Genomic DNA, 21,695 nt, shown 5'->3' on the forward strand with positions numbered 1-21,695 from the left:
CACTTAGAACACTTGTGCATAAAAGCACAACTTCACAAAACTCTCACAAATGCAAAAAAGCATAAAAATAAATAATCAGACTTTATTAGGAACTTGGGCTTTGACCCAAAGCCATGGAAATACAAAAGGGGTGAAACCCCTATTTATAACCTTACAAAGGAGCCACATAGGGGGCTCCCAAGAGAGTCGTTGGGAGCCCCCTATGTGGCACATATTACAAAAAAATATAAAAAAAGAAAGAAAAGAAAAGAAAAGGAAAAAAGAAAAATAAAAGAATTAAAAGAAGTTACAATCATATTCCAAATGGAATATACGTAAAATAGGAATTTACAGAAATACCCTTTTTGGGTGAAAAACGAGAAAAAAGAAATAGGTAAATATATTTATATATATAGATAGAGATACATATACATGGTACATATGTATATGTATCTCTCTCTCTCTATATATATATATGAATATATATACGAGATTACAATGTTGATACATAATTTAGCACCCCCTCCCCTCAAACTTAGGGCATGATGACCGAAAGTTTGCCAAAGAGAAACTTGAATCGCGGTGCACATAAAACTTTGGTGAAGAAATCCGCCAACTGATATTCTGAAGTAACATAAGGTTGATCAATGACTCTTTTTAAATAGGCTTCACGAACATAGTGACAGTCTATTTTAATGTGCTTAGTCAGCTCGTGAAAAGTATGATTTTTAGCAATATAAATTGCACTCTTGTTATCAGAGCATAGCTTAGTGGGCCCTTCAATAGTGATCCCCATGTCTTCAAGCAACTGATAGATCCATACAATTTTCATGGTAGTAGTTGCATGACACGATATTCGGCTTCGGTTGCTGATAGGGACACTTTCTGTTGCTTCTTACATCTCTACGAAATCAGTGAGTCTCCTAAGAACACACAAAACTAGTGGTGGAGTGACGGTTATTTGAGTCACCTCCCCAATCAGAGTCAGTATAAGCAATTAATTTTAAATTAGAAGAAGATGACAGAAAAACTCCCTTATTTAGAGTACCCTTTATGTATCTTATGACTCGCAAGATGACACTCATGTGGACTAAAATTGGTGCATGTTGAAACTGACTTGCAGTATGGACTGCATGAGAGATATCTGGTCTGGTTATACTCAGATACATCAATGATCCAACAAGTTGTCTGTAAGGAGTAGGGTCCGAAAGGGAAACACCATCATCAATCTTTATTTTAGCTCCTACTATGACAGGAGTTTCACAAACATTTTCATCTGTAATACCTGATCTGTCAATGATCTCAGAAGCAAGCTTAGTTTGAGATAATAAATACCCTCTATGAGATTATGCTACCTCAATACCCAAAAAATAAGTTAGAAAACTCAGATAAAAAATTTCAAACTTATCTTTCAAAATTGATTTTATACTCTTAACCTCTTTAAAATCACTACCAGTTATGAGCATGTCATCCACATACAACAGTAAGATGACAATTCCTGCATTGGATTTTCTAACAAGCAAAGCAATATCAGTAAAACAGGATGAAAAACCATTTTCTATTATTACGGAAATAAACCTATCATATCAAGCCTTGGGGGCTTGTTTCAAACCATAAAGTGCTTTTCGAAGGCGAAACACCTTTCCTTTAGTAGTCTCCATTCCAGAAGGAGCATCCATATACACTTCTTTGTTAGATCTCCGTTTAGAAAGACATTCTTAACATCCATTTGATAGATGTTGTACTTGTTGATTGAGGCAACAATTATAAGACATCAGACAATGATCATTTGAGTCATCGGGGCAAATGTCTCCTCATAATCAATCCCATATTCTTGACTATACCTCTTTGCAACCAGTCGGGCTTTATATCTCTCGAGGGATCCATCACTCTTAGTCTTAACCTTAAATACCCATCTACACCCTATTGTTTTCTTACCTTTAGGAAGGTCTTAAAATTCTCATGTCTTGGCTCTTCTCAGAGCTTCAAGTTCATTATCCATGGCGGCTATCCATTCAGGACATTTCCGTGCTTCCTCGAAGTTTCTAGGTTCTATGTAAGAATGAATGGCCCTTAGACGGGCTCTATGTTTAGGTGAAACAGATTCATATGAGATGAACCTAAAAGGAGTTTTTTTTTGTCTTTCGGTCCTACGAAGGTTCTCCTCACTTTGAGGAGTAGTCCTACTAGCATCATCATATCTTTCAAGGGCACTTCTGAAGGTGTTTCTATCTCTATGAGTATAGGTGACAGGATCTCTAAGAGGTTCCTCATCGACATGTTGATGAAATAGAGAGGACATAGGACTGGTTTCCCTTTTCCCTGGTTTCATTATCACTTGAGTCATTCTGATTTGACTCATCATCACTAGTATCATCACTTTCAGTTAATAGATCAAATAGAAAAGAATAATCTACGTTCTCGTCATTAGATTCAAGGTTTTCGAAACCACTAAGATTTTCCAAAAAACTTACATTTCTGGAAATATACAATTTGTCATTTTTAACATCATAACATCGAAAACCCTTTTAGGTTTCGGAATAACCAAGAAAGGCTCAAGGAATGGCCTTTGGGGAAAGTTTGTCCTTTTTATCAGTAAGGACAAAACATTTGCATCCAAAAACCCTTAACCTGCTATAATTAGGTTCTTTCTCATACAATTTTTCAAATGAAAAAATCTTGTTCAAATTTTTTGAAGGAAGTCTATTTATGAGATAGACCGATGTAAGAGTTGCCTTAGCCCAGAGTTTCTTTGGAATGTTTTGCGAAATGAGCAAGGTTCTAGTTGTTTCAATGATATGCCTATGCTTTTGTTCAGCTAACCCATTTTGTTGTGGGGTTTTTGGACAAGATTTTTAATGGAGAATACCATAACTTTCAAGATAAATCTTTCGTTTGAAAGGTATTCGCCACCAGAGTCGGATCTAAGAATTTTTAAACTTCCATTGAATTGATTTAAAAACATCATATGAAAAGTTTTAAATGTTGAAAAAACTCCATGTTTATGTTTAAGAAAATATATCCAACAAAATCTAGTGTAATCATCCACAAAAATTACATAGTATGAGAATCCTTCTTTAGATATCAAAGGAGCCGGACCCCATACATAAGACTGAACAATTTCAAAGGGTTTTGTCGTAAACATGGATCTTTGAGAAAAGGGTAGACTTTTCATCTTCCCAAGAATACATTCATTATATAAAAAATCATCTTTACAAAGATGTTTAATAAAAGGCAAATAAGAGATTTTAACAATGTTGGGATGTTCGAGTCTCTTATGCCATACATGAATATGTACAAAATTGGTTCTTGGGAATTTGAAAAAAATCAACATAGTAGAGGTCTCCTCTCCTAGAGCCTTTCTCAATCAACTTCCCGGACCGACGATCCTGTATCCAACATTTACTAGAAGAGAATTTTATATCGCAACCATGGTCCGAGAGTTGAGAGACCGAAAGTAAATTTAGTTTTGGTATAAGACGAATTTTTGGAACAAAGAATTCTTGTTTTTCAAAATTGTCTATTCCTTTAATTTCAAGAGGTGTTCCATCCGCTGTTGAGACAAAAGATTGAAGAATTTTTTTAGAAAAATCGGAAAGGAAACAAGCACTTGGAGTCATGTGAAAAGATGCACCGGAATCTAGAAGCCAAGATGTCTTACCGGGAGGTGAGGATGTAGACATAGCGGCTCCGGAAATGCCTCCCTTGAGAAGAGGTTGTAAAGCTTCGATGATTTGTTGAAGAGAAAGAAACCCATTTGACGATGACGTCTGTTCCTTTGGTTGAGATGTCATAGCCATTGCAAGTAATTTCTTCTATTTTGGGCAAATAGGTTTAATGTGCTCTGACTCTTTACAAAAGTGGCATGTAAGCTTGCTATAATCCCTCTTTGCTCCTTGACCACTTGAGTTTTGATTCTTGAAGTGAGGAGGCTTGTAGGTCCTTAAATTGCTCCCCGGTCTTGAGACAACATTAACACCTTCATTTTCTTCATTGTTGGAAGGTATAGCTAGAACACTTGGGTTGTTCTTTCTTATACCCATCCGAGTCTCTTCCCCACTAAGTTTAGTAATTACATCTTAAAAAGAGGGGGAAGTGAAGGCGGATAAAAGGGAAGACCGAAGACCGGATTTGTTCAAATTCGGGCCTAAGCCCATTCAAAAAATTAAAAAATCTATCTTCTTCCAATTGTTTATGGTGAAGCTCTATGGATTCTCCACTCCACTTAGGTTCGAGCATAGCAAGCTCGTCCCAAATAGAAGAGAGCTCGGCAAAGTACTCTCTTATAGTCATCTCTTCTTGTTGAAGCGTTAACACTTTTTTTTGGAGATAGTACTTATGGGACAAGTCCTTAGAGGTGTACGTCTTCTCAAAATATTCCCATGCTTGAGAAGCCTTCTTAAACTTGATGATATTTGCATTAATTCTCGTTTCTACGGATGAAAAAATTCAAGAGAGGATTTTAAAATTCCTCATTTCCCATTCTTCATGCTTTTTCGTATATTCTTCAAGAGCCTTGGTTCTTTCATCACCTTCAAGAATTTTTATCTTTCCTTTCTCTAGCAAGGTTATCTTGGGTTTCGGTTCGGGAATCGAGCCTTGGACATAACCCCAAAGCTCTTTTTCTTTGATGTGCACTTCCATGTTTCCGACCCAAACATGATAGTTGGACCCATTGAGTTTGAAGCTAAGAGAAAAATGAGTTTTTTTCACCCATTAGAGAGGAGAGATGATGAAAAACAATACGTACCTCAAGGGCTTTTCAAGTCTTTCTTGATAAAAGAGACTTCTAAAATATTGCCCGAAGAAGATGATCCACTCTAAAATTCAATAGCTTGAAGGCACATTTTTCGAGGCACTCAAAAATAAAGAAACGCACGATCCTCCTCCTTCAAACGAGGTTCTGATACCATGTGAAAGTATCTTCAACAAGATACTACGATCAAGACTTCAATATTCTTGATAAAGAACGGCACACATGCACAATAAGAATACTTAGAACACTTGTGCATAAAAGCACAAATTCACAAAACTCTCATAAATGCACAAAAAACATAAAAATAAATAATCAAACTTTATTAGGAACTTGGGCTTTGACCCAAAGTCATGGAAATACAAAAGGGGTGAAACCCCTATTTATAACCATACAAAGGAGCCACATAGGGGGCTCCCAAGAGAGTCGTTGGGAGCCCCCAACGGTCATATATGTGACCGTTGGAGGCTCCCCAACGACTCTTTGGGGAGCCTTTCTATGTGGCACATATTACAAAAAAACAAAAAGAAAAGAAAGAAAAGAAAAGGAAAAAAAAAGAATTAAAAGAAGTTACAATCATATTCCAAATGGAAAACATTGCATGAGGCTCAGGGGGAGAAAAGGAGGAGGTAAAAAGAGAACAAATTGAAAAAATACATTAATTTTTTATTGGCTGAGGAGGGGTTCAATCACTTTAAAGTTAGTGCCCATTCCAAACATTCGGGTGACACATTTTTTAGAATTTTTCATTCTTCACCTTTTTGTACCCTTGTGCTCTGTACCTACATCCTGTACCTATGTGACATAGCTGATATCTAAGTTTGATTATCTGTTAATTAATGGTTCAACAAAAACCAGAAAATTTCACCACTATATTTTTTATCTGCTCTAAAAAATAAAGAACCTGTCAGAACATGTATGGTATGTTTCCGATGTTCTACAATCACCCTGATTGGTAAGTTACTGGCATAGTTCAACCATGAAAAACCTTAAATAGTTTATTATACTTGATTATATGCTTGCTTTTATGCTCTGTGAAATTGATATTCTACTGGGAAGATAAGTAACCAAGCTCAATGCTTTTTTGTTTAATTATCACATAAAATTCAGCGCCGCTGCATCATGCATCACCCACACAGCCACCCATCTTGGCAATTCTCGAGATGGGCGTGGTCTCGATCTCGAGAAATGTTGAGATGGGTGGCTGCCAGTGGCTGTCAGCGGTGCTCCATATGCAGTATCGATGCATAGAAAATGTCCTCTTTTGTTTAACATGTTTTGCATGTGTATTCATTATTATGGATTTTTTATTACATGAGCATTACAGCCACTATTCTTGCTTATTATGTAGGCTGTTGCCTCAACAAATTCCCTGCTCAACTCTTCATGTGGGACTCCAAATTCTAGCAGTATGTTGCCTTCAATCCTCCCGTCTCTGCAAAATATTTTGCATCAGAACACGTTGCAAAGGGTATGTTGTAGCAAACCGGCTCTGATATCATATGCATTTTAATTGTTCACGGGCTAATTTTTCTTTTCAATTGGTTGCAGGACCAGATAGTTAAAATGCTGAAGTGCATTGAGAGGATATCGGGTATTGAATGACATAACTTATATCTCACATTTCTGATATTTTGTTTGGGTACTTAATAAAGAATAGAGGGCCTAGTAATTCACTTATATTTGTCTTCAATGGCAGGCATTCAGTCTGACACTGCTTTAGTCAATGCCGGTGACATTCCAAGGGTATGGTTATTCTTCATCTTCCTGTTCATTGACTAATTGCTTGTACCTGTATTTAATTTATCTTTGGAATTTTTCTTTGTTATAAGCTAATTTTAGCATTTGAAATGTGTTTCTACTGTTTTATTTGGAAAAGTAAGTGTCAAATGCTGTATATTGATATAGTAGTTGTCAGTCCCTGTTATGTATTTATGTACATCTGTAAGCTCTATATATCGGAAAGGCTCTAATTGCAAAGTGACCGAATCCTCTCTTCTGCACCTAATTTTATATATATTTTTAAAATCAACCCAACCCACTTCCGCTTTATTGTTTTCCCACACTGTAACTCTCCCTCCCTCTCTCTCTCTCTATATATATATATGTTAAAATGTAAACTGTAATATATATATATATATATAATTTAATATTATTATATTTTCTTTTTCTATTTTTCTTTATTAGCATCTAGTTCAATAGAAACTAGATATTTGTTCCAGTCAAGTTCCTGTTAGAAGTTGGACTGTAGTCCAACAGCTATAATAAATGCTGTTGGACTGTAGTCCAACAACTATAATAAGAGACGTTGGACTGGTCCAACGTCTCTTTGGGAGAGCTCAAAATGAGCTCTCCTCTCTCTTACACTTTTTTGTATATATAGGGGTGAACCCCTTCAATGTAAATCACTATGCTTTTTAAGCATTTTGTTCATGAATAAAGCATTATTTATTTTTCAAGTGTTCTTCCTTTTATACCCTTTCAAGGGTCATGCTTGTAGTGTCTCCAATAGACACTTGTTTGTGAGTTATTCGTGCATTTGTGGAAGACCACCATTTCATTACATGGTATCATAACTACGAAATCCTTAGATCTTGAAGTGCTTCTACCTCGATTTCCGTGCCACATTTACAAAAGGTCCACATTTACAAAAGGTGTTTCATCACCTTGTTCTTGGCTCAAGAAGATTTGTTTGAAAAAAGGCGAACTTGTGCTACAAAAAATTTTGGTTTTGTATCCTCTTTTATTTCCTTGTCTACTCTTTTTCTTTTCTTTTTATTTTTCTCTCTCTCTCCTCCTATTTATTCCTCTCTTACCCTTGTAAAAGATGGATGACAATGATAAGATCACCATCATTCCTATGAAGCTAAATGATACTAACTATGTAATGTGGGCTTCGATTATGAAGCACCACATTTGGGGAAAAGGTTTATGGGGTATAGTGGATGGTTCCGATTTGGAACATAAACTATCTCTTACCAAGAAAGAGGGTGATAAAGAGGTTCCTCTAACGGAAGAAGAGAAGAGTAAGACGTTAGCCACTTATGAAAAGAAATGAAAAGAGTGGAGGATAGGGCATGCAAAAATTATGTCATGGCTCATCAATAGCATAGACATTAAAAAATGTTCTAGTCTAGCTAAGTTTGAGCATGCCGATAAGGCTTGGGAATACCTCAAAAACATGTATTCCCTTAAAGATATTGCACATGTATGCAATTTACAAGACAAAGTTCGGACAATGACTCAAAAAGATAAAACTATTCGAGAATATTATAATGAGTTGTCCGAACTTTGGGAAGAGTTGGCTCTTCTTGAGCCCAAATGGCATTGTGCCGAAGATATCGAGCTTCGCCAAAAGCAACTCGATATGGAACATTTCTATCAATTTGTGAATGGTCTAAGGCCGGAGTTTGAATCCACCAAATCGTCCTTATTACATCGTAGAAAAATTCCTTCTATTGTTGATACTACAGAAGAGCTCACTATAGAAGAAAATAGACTTAGAAAAAGTACTCCAAAAGTTGATGATGACTCAGTCTTAGCTGTATCTAGACCGGGAAATCATACTCGTACTTACAAGCCGCCTCATTTTGGAAGGCAAAACAGCGACTTTGATAAAAGAAAAGTTATTTGTCATCATTGTCATGAACCGGAGCACTATAGGCCTCAATGTCCAAAGTTAAAAAGAAGAGAAGAAAAAAGAGTTGCATCTGTTGAATCCGAGTCAAAAGATCAAGATGCACCTGTGTTTATGACTCAACTGATGGAAATCCTTCAACCTCTTCTCAAAGGGGTATCCTCCTCAACCAAAGCCTCAACTGGAGCGGCAGTTGCATCTTTCTCCGGTCCAGGTAACTTTCCTTGGCTTTTAGATTCTGGTGCTTCTTTTCACATGACCCCAAATGTTAATAGTTTATCCGAATGTCTTAAAAATAACTCAAGTGTGTCAAAGGTTTTTACAGCCGATGGCACATCTCTTGAAGTAAAAGGAATAAGATGTTTTGAAAATCTTCAAAATTCCATTTTTTTTTTTATCCCAGAAGTTAGATATATCCCTAAACTTAATTTGAATCTCTTATCTGTCTCGCAAATATCTGATTATGGATGTAATATATCCTTCTCTTCTCATGCTTGTTGGGTACAGGATCGCCAGTCAAGGAAGCTGATTGGGGAAGGCCATAGAGAAGGAGGACTCTATTACATGGACTTTTTGGAATTACCCAAGAATGCATTTTGTTATAATATTCAGAAATTAGAATTGGATTTATGGAACAAAAGACTTGGCCATCCTCATATGTTTAAAATTCAATATTTTTCAAGTTTGGAAAAATTTTGTAATTCTGAAAATTTTTCTTGTAAAGACTGCATTCTTGGCAAAATGAAAAGGTTACCATTTCTTAGTAGAACTTTTGTTTCCTCACAACCACTTGAGTTAATACATTCGGATGTTTGGGGCCCCGCACTTGTTATTTCCAAAGGTGGTTATACATATTATGTCATTTTTGTTGATGACTTTTCTAGACATACTTAGATTTATTTTCTTAAACATAAATATGATGTCTTTGCTAACTTCCAAATATTTCATAAAATGGTTAAAAATAAGTTTCAAAATGATATTTCCGTTTTTCGCACTGATTCGGGGGGAGAGTTTATGTCCAACGAATTCAAAGACTATCTCAATTTACATGGTATTACACATCAAAGATCATGTCCACACACTCCACAGCAGAATGGCCTAGCCGAACGCAAACATCAGCACATTATGGAAACTATTAGGACATTGCTAATTGCAAATCAAGTTCCAAAAAGTTTTTGGGCTGAAGCGGTCCTAACTGCCACCTACCTCATTAATATGATGCCATCTTCCTCATTAAAGAATACAACTCCAATAGAAAAGCTTGTTAATTTAACTCCAGATTATTCTAGATTAAGAGTCTTTGGATGCAAATGTTTTGTTTTCACCAACAAAAATGACAAACTCTCTCCTCGTGCAATCCCACGTGCCTTTTTAGGATATGCTGATAATAAAAAAGGCTACAGGTTTTTCGATTTTCAAAATGACAAATTATATGTGTCAAGAAATGTATTTTTTTTGGAAAAAGAAAGCTTCTTTGAATTTGAAAAATCCAAGGATGCCACTGAATACTCGTTTTTAATTTATCCAACTTCAAAATCCAATGAATGTGATGTTGGATGTGACCTTGACAATGATCAAAGTCCTATTGTTGTTGAAAATGATGATGATGAAGAGCAAATCCATAGGGATGTTAGTCTACAATATTCAAGACGTAGAGAGCAAAATCTTCCATGTGCATTACAAAAATACTCTGAAGTCTCACCTAGAAGAACGTCTAGAATCTCTAGACCTCCATAAAAATTTGTGTCTTATGAATCTTTTTCACCCACGTATAGGGCCGCCATTACATTAATACAATCATATGTTGAACCATCATCCTATTCTCAAGCCAAACATCATATAGAATGGATAGAAGCCATGAAAATGGAATTGGATGCACAAGAAAGGGTAATACTTGGACGATCCAAGATATCCCTCCAGGTAAGAAACCTATAGGCTGTAGATGGGTATACAAAGTTAAAACCAAAAGTGATGGGACCTTGGAAAGATATAAGGCCCGTTTAGTAGCAAAAGGATATGCCCAATGTAATGAAATGGTGGTCTTCAACAAATGCACGAATAACTCACAAACAAGTGTCTATTGGAGACACTACAAGCATGACCCTTGAAAGGGTATAAAAGAAAGAACACTTGAAAAATAAATAATACTTTATTCATGAACAAAATGCTTAAGAAGCATAGTGATTTACATTGATGGGGTTCACCCCTATATATACAAAAAAGTGGAAGAGAGAGGAGAGCTCATTTTGAGCTCTTCAAAAGAGACGTTGGACTGTAGTCCAACGTCTCTTATTATAGCTGTTGGACTACAGTCCAACAACATTTATTATAGTTGTTGGACTATAGTCCAACAACTATTTGCACAGTCAAGTTCCAACAGGAACTTGACTGGATCAAATATCTAGTTTCTATTGAACTAGATGCTAATAAAGAAAAATAGAAAAAGAAAATAATAAAAGAAAATATAATAATATTAAATAATATATATATATATATATATTACAGTTTACATTTTAACACTCCCCTTCAAACTTACGGTACAATGAGCAAAAGTTTGTCTAAGAGGAAGTGAAATCTGGGAGCAGCGAGAGGCTTTGTGAAGAAGTCTGCTAATTGATATTCTGATGTAACATATGGCAAATCAATGTTTCCATGTAAGTATTCCTCTCTGACATAGTCACAGTTCATCTCAATGTGTTTAGTGTGCTCACGGAATGTCCGGTTGCTTGCACTTTTGTTGTCACAGCACATCTTTGAAGCTTGTGTTGCTTTAGCTCTCATATCCGCTAGCAATCGTCTGAGCCAAACAACCTCCATAGTGGTGGTTGCCATGGCTCTGTATTCAGCTTCGGTGGAGGAAAGAGAGACTTTCTGCTGCTTCTTGCACCTCCACGAAATTAAGGTTTCACCTAGGAACACACAAAAACCAGTAGTTGAATGTCTATTATTGGGATCACCTCCCCAGTCAGCATCAGTATATGCAATTAAATTTAATGAAGATGAAACAGACAAGAAAAGTCCTCGTGAAAGAGAGGATTTTAAGTATCTAATAATACACAAAATTGCTCCCATATGCACGGAGGTGGGAGCATGCTGAAACTGACTGGCTGTATGAACCACATGAGTTATATCTGACCTAGTAATGGAAAGATAAGAAAGAACTCCAACAAGCTGTCTATAAGGAGTAGGATCATCAAGAAGTTCTCCATCATCAATTTTCATTTTAACATTGACAACTTCTGGAGTGTCTACTTTCTTATCATCTGTAATTCCAGACCTGGAAATGATAAGAGCAAATTTAGATTGAGATATCAAATACCCCCGAGGGGAATAAGCAACTTCAATGCCTAAAAAATATCTTAATAAACCTAAGTCAGTCATTTTAAAGTGAGTTTTAAGAGATTTGATATTTGCAACTCCCTGTTTGTCGCATCCGGTGATCATCATATCGTCCACATATAGAAGAATAATAATGATGCCTACATCAGATTTCTTAACAAACAAAGCAGTGTCAGTTAAACAAGGTTGAAAACCAATATCAAGCATAACATGACTAAATCGGTCATACCAGGCTTTTGGAGCCTGTTTAAGACCATGAAGAGTTTTTTCTAGACGAAGAGCTTTACCCTTAGGGATACTAATACCAGGTGGGGCTTTCATGTATACTTCTTCAACGAGATTCCCATTCAGGAAAACATTTTTGACATCTAATTGAAAGATAGGCCATGTTCTAATGGAGGCCAAGGCTATTAAAGTTCTAACAGTGGTCATACGTGCCACAAGAGCAAATGTTTCTTCATAATCGATGCCATACTCTTGGGCATATCCTTTTGCTACTAAACGGGCCTTATATCTTTCCAGGGTCCCATCACTTTTGGTTTTGACTTTGTATACCCACCTACAGCCTATAGGTTTCTTACCTGGAGGGATATCTTGGACCGTCCAAGTATTGACCTTTTCTAGTGCATCCAATTCTATTTTCATTGCTTCTATCCATTCTATATGATTTTTGGCTTGAGAATAGGATGATGGTTCAACATATGATTGTATTAATGTAATGGCGGCCCTATACGTGGGTGAAAAAGATTCATAAGACACAAATTTTTATGGAGGTCTAGAGATTCTAGACGTTCTTCTAGGTGAGACTTCAGAGTATTTTTGTAATGCACATGGAAGATTTTGCTCTCTACGTCTTGAATATTGTAGACTAACATCCCTATGGATTTGCTCTTCATTATCATCATTTTCAACAACAATAGGACTTTGATCATTGTCAAGGTCACATCCAACATCACATTCATTGGATTTTGAAGTTGGATAAATTAAAAGCGAGTATTCAGTGGCATCCTTGGATTTTTCAAATTCAAAGAAGCTTTTTTTTTCCAAAAAAAATACATTTCTTGACACATATAATTTGTCATTTTGAAAATTGAAACACCTGTAGCCTTTTTGATTATCAGCATATCCTAAAAAGCACATGGGATTACACGAGGAGAGAGTTTGTCATTTTTGTTGGTGAAAACAAAACATTTGCATCCAAAGACTCTTAATCTAGAATAATCTGGAGTTAAATTAACAAGCTTTTCTATTGGAGTTGTATTCTTTAATGAGGAAGATGGCATCCTATTAATGAGGTAGGTGGCAGATAGGACCGCTTCAGCCCAAAAACTTTTTGGAACTTGATTTGCAATTAGCAATGTCCTAGTAGTTTCCATAATGTGCCGATGTTTGCGTTCGGCTAGGCCATTCTGCTGTGGAGTGTGTGGACATGATCTTTGATGTGTAATACCATGTAAATTGAGATAGTCTTTGAATTCGTTGGACATAAACTCTCCCCCCGAATCAGTGCGAAAAACGGAAATATCATTTTGAAACTTATTTTTAACCATTTTATGAAATATTTGAAAGTTAGCAAAGACATCAGATTTATGTTTAAGAAAATAAATCCAAGTATGTCTAGAAAAGTCATCAACAAAAATGACATAATATGTATAACCACCTTTGGAAATAACAGGTGTGGGGCCCCAAACATCCGAATGTATTAACTCAAGTGGTTGTGAGGAAACAAAAGTTCTACTAAGAAATGGTAACCTTTTCATTTTGCCAAGAATGCAGTCTTTACAAGAAAAAATTTCAGAATTACAAAATTTTCCAAACTTGGAAAATATTGAATTTTAGACATATGAGGATGGCCAAGTCTTTTGTTCCATAAATCCAATTCTAATTTCTGAACATTATAACAAAATGCATTCTTGGGTAATTCCAAAAAGTCCATGTAATAGAGTCCTTCATTATGGCCTTCCCTAATCAGCTTCCCTGACTGGCGATCCTGTACCCAACAAGCATGAGAAAAGAAGGATATATTACATCCATAATCAGATATTTGCGAGACAGATAAGAGATTCAAATTAAGTTTAGGGATATATCTAACTTCTGGGATAAAAAAAATTTGGATTTTTGAAGATTTTCAAAACATCCTATTCCTTTTACTTCAAGAGATGTGCCATCGGCTGTAAAAACCTTTGACACATTTGAGTTATTTTTAAGACATTCGGATAGACTATTAACATTTGGGGTCATGTGAAAAGAACCACCAGAATCTAAAAGCCAAGGAAAGTTACCTGGACCGGAGAAAGATGCAACTGCCGCTCCAGTTGAGGCTTCGGTTGAGGAGGATACCCCTTTGAGAAGAGGTTGAAGGATTTCCATCAGTTGAGTCATAGACACAGGTGCATCTTGATCTTTTGACTCCGATTCAACAGATGCACCTCTTTTTTCTTGTAACGACCCCAACTCATACCTTTGAAAAATTGCGGAATTTTTTTTTCTAAGAGTTGCGGAAAACTTCCCAGAGACCTGGGGTCCCTACAGTTCCAATTTCAGTTGGATAACCACACACCACAAACCGACTTACATTTATCATTCGTAACCAACCAACTGAACACTTTTATTAATGAATCAATAAGAGTCATACTCAATGTCAAAAGTGAAATAACAAATTGCAGGAAATAAGAACTAAAAGAAAACAAAGTAGAGCCACTCTGTCCGTAAGTGAAGCCGTCTGAAGTAAACGTGACCCTCGTATCCCCTCAGAAGCGAGTCGATTTCACTGATCACCTGCGTCTGGGAAAAACCAATAAAATGAGAGGGTCAGAAATCCGAAGAATTCTGCGTACAGGTTTCCTTAATGAATCAAATAAGAAAAAGAGCATAAATAAGATCCATGTAATATTTTGAGGGATATGGTTATAATCAATTCATAAGACAATTAACCATTCATGCAGAATTAAACTAAACATTAAACATGAGGGGACACGAAATAAGTAACATTGATCACCATTTAATTAATAGGGTAATTAAATGCAAAAGAGATCAACATCATGCAATGATCAACATAAAACAATCAAGTGAATAGGTAAATATGCATGAACTAATGCATAGCAAAAATATGCATGATTTCTGTGCGATGCATGAACCCTTATTATCTTTTATTTAAGCTCTCCTCTTTCCATATGCATGTCTTATTAAATGCACACAATCTTTAAGTTCCTCTTTTTAATTTATCATTGCCCGCGGATACACCAAACGGGTACAGACCCCGAGGTCAAGTAGGGTTACCGGGGTAGCTTAACACACAATTTGTATTTTATTACCAGGTTCCAAACTTAGCCCTCGACCGATATCAGGAAACAACACCATCCATCGGAACCTTGGAAAACAGCATCTAAAGTCGGGGACACCATGGAAAACAGCATCCACTGGCGCCACTTTATTGGTATACCAAATAACAACAGCTGTGTCAAAACACACCACCCCTAGGAATAGTGGCGGTCTCTCTCTAAAACCGTGGCCAGGAGAAGAACCTCAATATCGGGTTCAGGGACAACAGTGCACACAGAGTTTTTTTGTATCCTCACGGTTTTCCCCAAACCGCATCATCCAAGATTCCCACGCTAAAGCAGGGACATCAAGGAGAAAGTGAATTACACTGTTCTTTTATTTTCTTTTATCTGGTTATTAATTCATCTCTTTTACATTTGCGATTTACATGCAGACTTAACAACATAAGCTTGCACATCAGCATGCTAAGCTTTTCACGGGACCACTGCCCGTGTCAACATAGAACAGTGCGGTAAAACAATAATATCACATTTGATCTGTTGCAATGCATCAAAATAACTAAAATAGAGAACAACTGGTTCTCGAGGCTCACCCAGCCACTAATGATCTAATTGACCATCGATGCATTCATAAGCAAAAATCATCCATCGCATGCTTCCATGCATTATTTTTCACATGCTTTTCAGTGCACATTCGTGTATGCAATTTTTTTTTGTGCATAAACAATAAATTTATAAACATATGCATGAGTTCGCACATATCCAAGTTAAAGATGCATGCTTCCATTAAATGCTTTCATTCCATACACATGCTCATATCCCATGTATGATTTTATTTAGCCTATGCATTCATGTCAATGCATGCTTTAACATACATGTTCATGTCACATACACACTTTGATGAAATTACGCATCTTAATCAGCATGTGAATCCTTCAAATGGTGGTGCACGTGTCAATACATCAAGTTAGTGTACGATATGCATAAGATGTAACTTTGCAGCAAATACTTTGATTTTAGCTTAATGTGTGAAATGCAGGAAAACAAAACACATCATGCTCTTACACACATAGGTCTGAATATCAGGTAAGCATAAATATGAAAACTTCAAGAAGAACTGAACCTTACACAAACTAATTTAACTCAGCCTAAAATGTTTAGTTTAAGCCTTGGAAAACAGCCCGTACGATAACAACCGAAAACATTTACATGTTTAGCTAAATTATGATAACCAAAAGCTTCATAAGACATTAATTGAAATCCTGAATATATATATATATATATATATATATCCTGTTTGTGATCTACCCATCCTAATGTAAAACAGGATTGAGGACAGGGCAGTAGACTCATTCAGTAGCCCCCTCCACAGACCAACCCGAAATCCAAACCCATTTTTCCTTTGAATTTCAGTCGTACCCTTGGTTCCGACATACCCAGCAAGAGCTCGGTTCAAACCGACTCTTGTGCTCAGCTGGGCATGTACCATAAACAGATTTAGTATAAGAGAACTTTAAATCTGTATAGATACAGAAACTACATAAGTGGTCAATTTAAATCCATGTCCAACATGCTAACCCCAAAGAATTCAAGGTCTTATAATTAAATATACTAAAAAGGAAATCTGCGCATGTAAATAGGTCTGAGTTCGTTCACAAATTTAACCACGTAAATCTTTTAACATGCTGTCCACCATATCAGCAATTAAGTCATGGAACAACAACTGAACAGGCCATCAAATCTGGATTTCTTGAGGTTCTGTTTATATCTCCAACAAAAATTTTATCACAGCAGAACAATTTCTTAACAAGAGCACCACACACAGTTTCACTTTTTCTTTTTACCATGATTCAAGACTGTGGCAGTCTCACCCAAACACAAATACCAACATACACCAGACCGTGTGACATATCAATTTGTAAATACCTACCGGCTGCTTTAGAAACAACCAACATAGGCTAATTTTTCAGAGCTGCTGGACCTGTTAACTAGTTTCATTTGTTTTTAAAAAAAAAACAGATTCAGCAACACAGGACCCAATATAATTTTTTTTTTGATTTGACAATATATATTTATGATTGTGCAACGAGCCAGTAATAACATATACATATATATACATAATATGTCATAAAAATTTTCTTTCAAGAAGCTGCCAGCACACGAAAATGTTATGTATAGACATCTAAATTCTGTTTTTCTCTTCTTTTGAGGATATGTGACCCCAGTCCAAAATGAAGCCACACCAGGCCCAAAATCGTTATCCAGCCGACATGTAATCGGCTGGGGCTAAGGCCGAAAAATGCCCAACTGATGCACTCGGATGAGTCTCGGCCACCACCATGCTCGACCCTGAAAACTGAATGGGAGCAACAAACATAGGAAAAATAAAAGAAATAAAATGCTAACAGGTAAGCAATGCTGAACACTACAAACCAAACACGAGTCTGGGTTTGGGCAGATTCTTGGCTTCAAGTCCGAAATGCAACAACCAGTAAAAAGAAACACAAATAGCCGAAATAGAGTGGAAAACTGTACATACCAAAAAAAAAATCAAGATCTACAACACCCCTTTTACGTATTTTAGGGTAAACACCTAGAGTTACCCTTTTTCCCAGGGATTCCTCTCAAAAACACCACATGAAAATCAAACCTATGATCAAATTCTCATCCGAAGCAAGAGTGGAACCCGTACCTCTAAAATCCAACGTTTGGGGGTTGCGGCTGTCGTGAGAAGGCGAGCTATTCCACCGGCCTGGACTGCTCCAGTGTCGTGGTGGTCGCACGCAAGGGAAAGGACAAGAGAAGGGGGCTGCCGTAGCCTGCGGTGGCTGCAACCTTCCGGCGACCTCCAGCCTTCCGCTGCACGCCCACACGAGAGAGAGAGAGACGAGGGAAACGAGGGAGACGTGGGAAGAGAGAAACGAGGGAAGAGGCCCCCTCTCCATTCCCTTTTATCGGCTGAGTCCCCCCCTCCATGCCGAGATGGGTGGGGATCGGTTACGCCAGCCGACCCCCCCCCCCCCCCCCCCCCTCTTCCTTCCTTTCTGGTAACAACAGGAATCGTGCCCTAGGCATGATTCTTGCTTTTCCCCTTTTTTAAAACCCTGCAGCCCGATATAGGGTTTTAAAAACCCTATCGGGTTACGGATCCGGGTCGGGTCCGACCCGGGTCTAAGGCTTTCCTTGCTTTTAAATTAACTTTTATTTTATTTTATTTTTTTTAACGAGAGCACTGGGTCCGGGTCTGCGACCTGCGGCTCGGGATCCAAACCCGACCGAACCCTTGCCTCCCACTTGGTATGGATCCACGGATTGGATCCAAATGGATCCACGGATTGGATCCAAAATGGATCCAGGGATTGGATCCAAATGGATCCACGGATTGGATCCAAATGGATCCAATCGTGGATCCCCTAAAAATACTCATATAATATATATTTTTATATATATTTAAGCAAGTATACGAATATATAGGGTATTTTACTTATATCCATATGGATCCTATCTGGGTATTGGATCCGAAATGTGGATCCCAAACCCATATATACATTATATACGTAGTTATCTCTTGAATAATTCGCCTAATTAAAAATTTTGCACTTATGTAAGTACATATATGTTTTACGAAATAAATATATATATAAAGACCCCTTTATGGGTCCCGGATCCGCGACTTGGATCCCAGACCCAAATCACTTAAGTTTAAAAAAAAAAAATCGTGGTTATTACATTTCTTCTCTTCTTTTTAACTTTGGACATTGAGGCCTATAGTGCCCCGGTTTATGACAATGATGACAAATAACTTTTCTTTTATCAAAGTCGCCGTTTTGCCTTCCAAAATGAGGCGGCTTGTAAGTACGAGTATGATTTCCCGGTCTAGATACAGCTAAGACTGAGTCATCATCAACTTTTGGAGTACTTTTTCTAAGTCTATTTTCTTCTATAGTGAGCTCTTCTGTAGTATCAACAATAGAAGGAATTTTTCTACGATGTAATAAGGACGATTTGGTGGATTCAAACTCCGGCCTTAGACCATTCACAAATTGATAGAAATGTTCCATATCGAGTTGCTTTTGGCGAAGCTCGATATCTTCGGCACAATGCCATTTGGGCTCAAGAAGAGCCAACTCTTCCCAAAGTTCGGACAACTCATTATAATATTCTCGAATAGTTTTATCTTTTTGAGTCATTGTCCGAACTTTGTCTTGTAAATTGCATACATGTGCAATATCTTTAAGGGAATACATGTTTTTGAGGTATTCCCAAGCCTTATCGGCATGCTCAAACTTAGCTAGACTAGAACATTTTTTAATGTCTATGCTATTGATGAGCCATGACATAATTTTTGCATGCCCTATCCTCCACTCTTTTCATTTCTTTTCATAAGTGGCTAACGTCTTACTCTTCTCTTCTTCCGTTAGAGGAACCTCTTTATCACCCTCTTTCTTGGTAAGAGATAGTTTATGTTCCAAATCGGAACCATCCACTATACCCCATAAACCTTTTCCCCAAATGTGGTGCTTCATAATCGAAGCCCACATTACATAGTTAGTATCATTTAGCTTCATAGGAATGATGGTGATCTTATCATTGTCATCCATCTTTTACAAGGGTAAGAGAGGAATAAATAGGAGGAGAGAGAGAGAAAAATAAAAAGAAAAGAAAAAGAGTAGACAAGGAAATAAAAGAGGATACAAAACCAAAATTTTTTGTAGCACAAGTTCGCCTTTTTTCAAACAAATCTTCTTGAGCCAAGAACAAGGTGATGAAACACCTTTTGTAAATGTGGCATGGAAATCGAGGCGAAAGCACTTCAAGATCTAAGGATTTTGTAGCTCTGATACCATGTAATGAAATGGTGGTCTTCAACAAATGCATGAATAACTCACAAACAAGTGTCTATTGGAGACACTACAAGCATGACCCTTGAAAGGGTATAAAAGGAAGAACACTTAAAAAATAAATAATACTTTATTCATGAACAAAATGCTTAAGAAGCATAGTGATTTACATTGAAAGGGTTCACCCCTATATATACAAAAAAGTGGAAGAGAGAGGAGAGCTCATTTTGAGCTCTCCAAAAGAGACGTTGGACTGTAGTCCAACGTCTCTTATTATAGCTGTTGGACTGGTCCAACAACATTTATTATAGCTGTTGGACTACAGTCCAACAGCTATTTGCACAGTCAAGTTCCAACAGGAACTTGACTGGATCAAATATCTAGTTTCTATTGAACTAGATGCTAAAAAAGAAAATAAAGAAAAATAGAAAAAGAAAATAATAAAAGAAAATATAATAATATTAAATAATATATATATATATATATATATATATATATATATATAAATATATATATATATATATATATATATATATATTACAGTTTACATTTTAACACCCAAGAGTATGGCATCGATTATGAAGAAACATTTGCTCTTGTGACACGTATGGCCACTGTTAGAACTTTAATAGCCTTGGCCTCCATTAGAACATGGCCTATCTTTCAATTAGGTGTCAAAAATGCTTTCCTGAATGAGAATCTCGTTGAAGAAGTATACATGAAAGCCCCACCTGGTATTAGTATCCCTAAGGGTAAAGCTCTTCGTCTAGAAAAAAACTCTTTATGGTCTTAAACATGCTCCAAAAGCTTGGTATGACCGATTTAGTCATGTTATGCTTGATATTGGTTTTCAACCTTGTTTAACTGACACTGCTTTGTTTGTTAAGAAATCTGATGCAGGCATCATTATTATTCTTCTCTATGTGGACGATATGATTATCATCGGAGGCGACAAACAGGGAGTTGCAAATATCAAATCTCTTCTTAAAACCCACTTTGAAATGACTGACTTAGGTTTATTAAGATATTTTTTAGGCATTGAAGTTGCTTATTCCCCTCGGGGGTATTTGATATCTCAATCTAAATTTGCTCTTGATATCGTTCCCAGGTTTGGAATTACAGATGATAAGAAAGTAGACACTCCAGAAGTTGTCAATGTTAAAATGAAAATTGATGATGGAGAACTTCTTGATGATCCTACTCCTTATAGACAGCTTGTTGGAGTTCTTTCTTATCTTTCCATTACTAGGCCAAATATAACTTATGCGGTTCATACAGCCAGTCAGTTTCAGCATGCTCCCACCTCCGTGCATATGGGAGCAATTTTGCGTATTATTAGATACTTAAAATCCTCTCTTTCACGAGAACTCTTCTTGTCTGCTTCATCTTCATTAAATTTAATTGCATATACTGATGCTGACTGGGGAGGTGATCCCAATAATAGACATTCAACTACTGGTTTTTGTGTGTTCCTAGGTGAAGCCTTAATTTCGTGGAGGTGCAAGAAGCAACAGAAAGTCTCTCTTTCCTCCACCGAAGCTGAATACAGAACCATGACAACCACCACTATGGGGGTTGTTTGGGTCAGACGATTGCTAGCAGATATGGGAGCTAAAGCAACACAAACTTCAAAGATGTGCTGTGACAACAAAAGTGCGATCTACATTGCAAGCAACCGGACATTCCATGAGCGCACTAAAAACATTGAGATGGACTGTGACTATGTCAGAGATGAATACTTACATGAAACCATTGATCTGCCATATGTTACATCAGAATATCAATTAACAGACTTCTTCACCAAGCCTCTCGCTGCTCCCAGATTTCACTTCCTCTTAGACAAACTTTCGCTCATTGAATCGTAA

The 21,695-nt window shown here is 36.9% G+C and overlaps 1 protein-coding gene across 6 annotated transcripts in view; it reads left to right on the plus strand.

The window, feature by feature from the left end:
• Positions 1 to 21,695, plus strand: part of LOC149843554 (uncharacterized) — a 45,990-nt gene that overhangs the window by 17,909 nt on the left and 6,386 nt on the right. For all 6 annotated transcript variants that reach the window (XM_089999895.1, XM_089999892.1, XM_089999893.1 and 3 more), the window contains 3 exons: positions 6,084 to 6,203; positions 6,284 to 6,326; positions 6,432 to 6,478. In XM_089999895.1, the coding sequence (XP_089856021.1) occupies positions 6,084 to 6,203; positions 6,284 to 6,326; positions 6,432 to 6,478 (210 nt within the window). The remainder of the gene's footprint in view (positions 1 to 6,083; positions 6,204 to 6,283; positions 6,327 to 6,431; positions 6,479 to 21,695) is intronic.

The sequence above is a fragment of the Nuphar pumila genome, chromosome 3 (assembly GCF_984573655.1).
Source record: "Nuphar pumila chromosome 3, dmNupPumi1.hap1.1, whole genome shotgun sequence".
NCBI lineage: Eukaryota > Viridiplantae > Streptophyta > Magnoliopsida > Nymphaeales > Nymphaeaceae > Nuphar > Nuphar pumila.